We start from the raw sequence: 3,695 nt of genomic DNA, 5'->3' as shown, positions 1-3,695 counted from the left end.
AAAACACAGTGATGCTGAAAGAGAGAGTGAACAGAATTGCCATGAAGAAACTCAGTGCTAAATGAGCTGATTCCGCTGTTGGGGAAGGTGTTGATGGAGATCGGTAGTGGATCAGCTCTCTTCGGCTCACAAACACATCAAAGTACTGAGCACTGAGGGCTGTTCACTCTGACCTGACAACAAACCACTACAGTGTGTTTCTCCTTACTTCATTTGTCCTTATTATCACATCTGTTATTGGAATTGTTATTTTTATTGATTGATTGAATGATTGATTATTAACTTGCATTCCTTGCTATGTATATGCACCAAAGATGTGCCTTTGTTATTTGTTATAATATTTTTCTTGAGTTTTTTTTTTTTTTTTTGTATTGATTTGTGTTAATGGTGTCACCTATATTCTCTCTAATCGAATCATTTAAAATGATCATTAAAAAGACAAAACGCAGTAACATGAAACTTTCCCCTATCACAAAGACGTAATTACAACACAAAAATGTAAAGTAAATTTGCTAGTGGGTTCACAAAATCAACAAACTTATTCATTTACTGAAATTTACACTTTATTTTCAGTAAATGTTTCAGTAATTTTGCTTTTCAAAGTTAGAAATGTCTTGACCAACTATGTATGTGTTTTTTTATGGTGGCCGAAAATATTACATTTATAAGAATTAAAAATGTTACTGATTTAAAAGTTTTAAAGGGTTGTTTGTGTGTTTTTCTCTTCAAAACGTTGCTTTCATTTTACTCGCTATGGGAGTTTTAGTCTTAAACTTAGCCTTATCTTTAAGCCCTGGCACAGGAAGTCTATAGGAGTTTATTTCTATTAATCATGAAATCCATAAAATGTATGGCCTATATTTATTATTATTATTATTATTAATAATATTATTATTACAAGCGGCTCAAAGCGGAAACCCTTTCCGTATTAATTTTTAATGCACATCCTCGCTCTACCTTCCATGTCAAAGCTTTTACATCACTTGAACTGTCAACTGCGTCTCTAAGCAGAAGAACGGCTTTTATGGATCACCATCTTCATCTAAGAGGAATAAAGCGGTGACAATGAAGATGTCGTTTACTGTGCTTGTGGTGGTCTTCTTCTTTATCAACAATGGTAAGAGCATAATCTTTCAAATGATTTCTGTTTCTTTTAAAATTCTGCTGGTTAATGCTAATTAGATTTAATTTTAAAGTATTAAGTGTATGGGTAATTAATTAATTGTCGTCGTCATTAGTGTCATATTTTACAATAGCTCTAAACTGACCAACAGTAATGTTCCCTTAAATGTAATGCTCGAAATTCATCTAAGGGTGAAACGTAAATGAAAGAAGTATTTTAATGACCCACATTAAAAATACTGTAGTAGTTGTGTTATACTGTATTATAGTATTTACAACACTTGGTTAATGCTACAGCATACTGTATGTTTAATAACTATAGTAAACTACTACAGTTTATTGTAGAAAACTCAGTAGGCTGTAGTATTGTGTGATTTTCTTTTTTTTTTAAATATAGCTGTTGTATTATCATAGCATATATTTAATTACCACAACAGACAAAATCAAGTACTTTACTATAGTATGATTCAAAAATACTGTACTATTTTCTATAAGATATGATGTGGGGACTTTATTTTTGTAGGACAGTAAGAGAACAACAACAAAAATGCTAGCCTATATAGTGTTACATGAATGTCTAATATGTCTACACTCTAATCGATGCAGAGTTTTTGAGTAAAACATGAAGAAACAGAGCCTTTGGGATATTTAAATCACCTAGCATTTGGGTTTGTCCATATTTTACTAAAGATTTATTAGAAATGCTCATTTATAATAATATAAAGGGGCTGAAACATGAATCCAATCGAATTGTATTTGCTTGATGTAGCATTTTTGGTAACACTTTATTTTGACGGTCCATTTGAGTATTGGTAGACTGATATCTGTTGATACCGCTCCTTCAACAGACATTTAACTGACTATAAGAAACTTTCCAAGTACATGTCAACCTACACTAACCCTAACTCCAACCTAACAGTCTACTTATAATCTAATGAGAATTAGTTGGCATGTAGATGCAATGTAACCTAAATTCAACAAACGGATCATCAAAATAAAGTGTGACCGCATTTTACCTGATGTAGAATCAGGGCCAGATTAACCAATGGGCATTATGGCGCAGGCCCAGAGGCCCGTGTGCACTTGGGGCCCCTGCAAGGGGGGGAAATGCCGATTTTGGAGTGTCTATTTAGGCTAAGTAAAAATAGCGCACTTCGTTGGAATAAGCAATTTGAGCGATTTTCCGCCCATTACTGTCTGATTGACAGACACAACATACCTAAAGATCACTATTGACAGCAGCGTGAGTAGCATAGCTTGTAAACTGTTTGGTTTTGAATCCAGCGTCTGATGAACTCATTCTTTTTTCCCCATTACATATCAGATTGGAAATACGTTTATTTTTATTCATTCATTTATTCATTTTCTTTTCGGCTTAGTCCTTTTATTAATCTTGGGTCGCCACAGAGGAATGAACCGCCACATTAATCTTTAATAGAAAGGAAATATTTTTGTTTAAAAAAGAAAATAATGAGAGTGTGATATAAAGTCACAAGTGGCTCGTGAGTTTTTAAATAAGGTTTAGCCTATATAGGTGTTTAAACAGCATCAAAATACTGATTTTAAATATTCTCTAAAGTTATTTTCCATCTGGTGTTAAATGTTTGCGACATCTTAATATAACTAATTTGTATTTACAACGAATACCCTTTAAAATATGTAATTTGGTAGTACTTAGTAAGTTTTTTTAGTAAGTTTTTTTTCCCTCTCCGCTGTCGCCACTGGCTTGCATGGTTTGGGATCTGTAGAGCTGCGCATTGTTGGATTTACTCTTCAGTGTTTGGACTCTCAGTAGTGATTATTAAACCACACTGAACTGAGCTAAACTGAACTGAACTTAAACACTACAAACTGAACTACACTGTTCCTATTTACTATAATCTTCTATGTGAAGCTGCTTTGACACAATCTACATTGTAAAAGCGCTATACAAATAAAGGTGAATGGAATTGAATTGAATACTTCAGTGAACTTGAACAAGTATAATAAAAACCATTCATTTTCACACATTTTATTTGTTTTTGTTTTTTTATTAAAGTGTGCTTTAAATGCTTTAAAAGTAAGTCAAATCTGTGTAGACTATAAATATATGTACTATATATCATTTATTTTTAAAATGCGGGCAATACATTATAGATTACTTTTATTAAAAAATATCATATTATTTTTATTTTTTAATTCAACTATAGGGGTGCGGTCGAGTAATGGGCACAACAAGACACAAGACATGGTCAGGGGGCTCTGAATTCTTAATCTGGGCCTGTGTAGAATTTTACATGGTGAATTCTCACAGAATTAATCTGTAACTTCTCTTCTTGGCAGGTGTTTTTGGTACAGATGAAGTGTCAGTGTCAGCGATGGAGGGAGATTCAGTCACTCTACACACTGATGCTAAAATAAACCACGGAGAAAATATCACATGGTATTTTAACGACTCTCTCATCGCACAAATCAATGGAGATCTGAGTGAAAACTGTACTGTTGATCACTGTGATGCAGTTACTTTGATAATCAAAAGCAGACTGAAACTGCACTGTAGAACTGGATCTCTGACCATCACAAAAATCCACACC

General features: G+C 33.3%; 1 protein-coding gene across 1 annotated transcript in view; it reads left to right on the top strand.

Annotated features, from left to right (window-relative positions):
• Positions 1-3,452: 3,452 nt before the first annotated feature.
• The window catches only part of zgc:171699 (uncharacterized protein LOC100003705 homolog), a 4,480-nt gene continuing 4,237 nt past the window's right edge, over positions 3,453-3,695 (top strand). Inside the window, exon 1 of the mRNA XM_056448061.1 lies at positions 3,453-3,695. This exon is cut by the window's right edge and continues 79 nt beyond it. Within this exon, the coding sequence (XP_056304036.1) occupies positions 3,480-3,695 (216 nt within the window). The 5' untranslated portion in view covers positions 3,453-3,479.

This window comes from Danio aesculapii, chromosome 22 (assembly GCF_903798145.1).
Source record: "Danio aesculapii chromosome 22, fDanAes4.1, whole genome shotgun sequence".
Taxonomy (NCBI): Eukaryota; Metazoa; Chordata; class Actinopteri; order Cypriniformes; family Danionidae; genus Danio; species Danio aesculapii.
The sequence above is the reverse complement of the archived record's forward strand: the minus strand, read 5'-3'. Positions and strand labels throughout refer to the sequence as shown.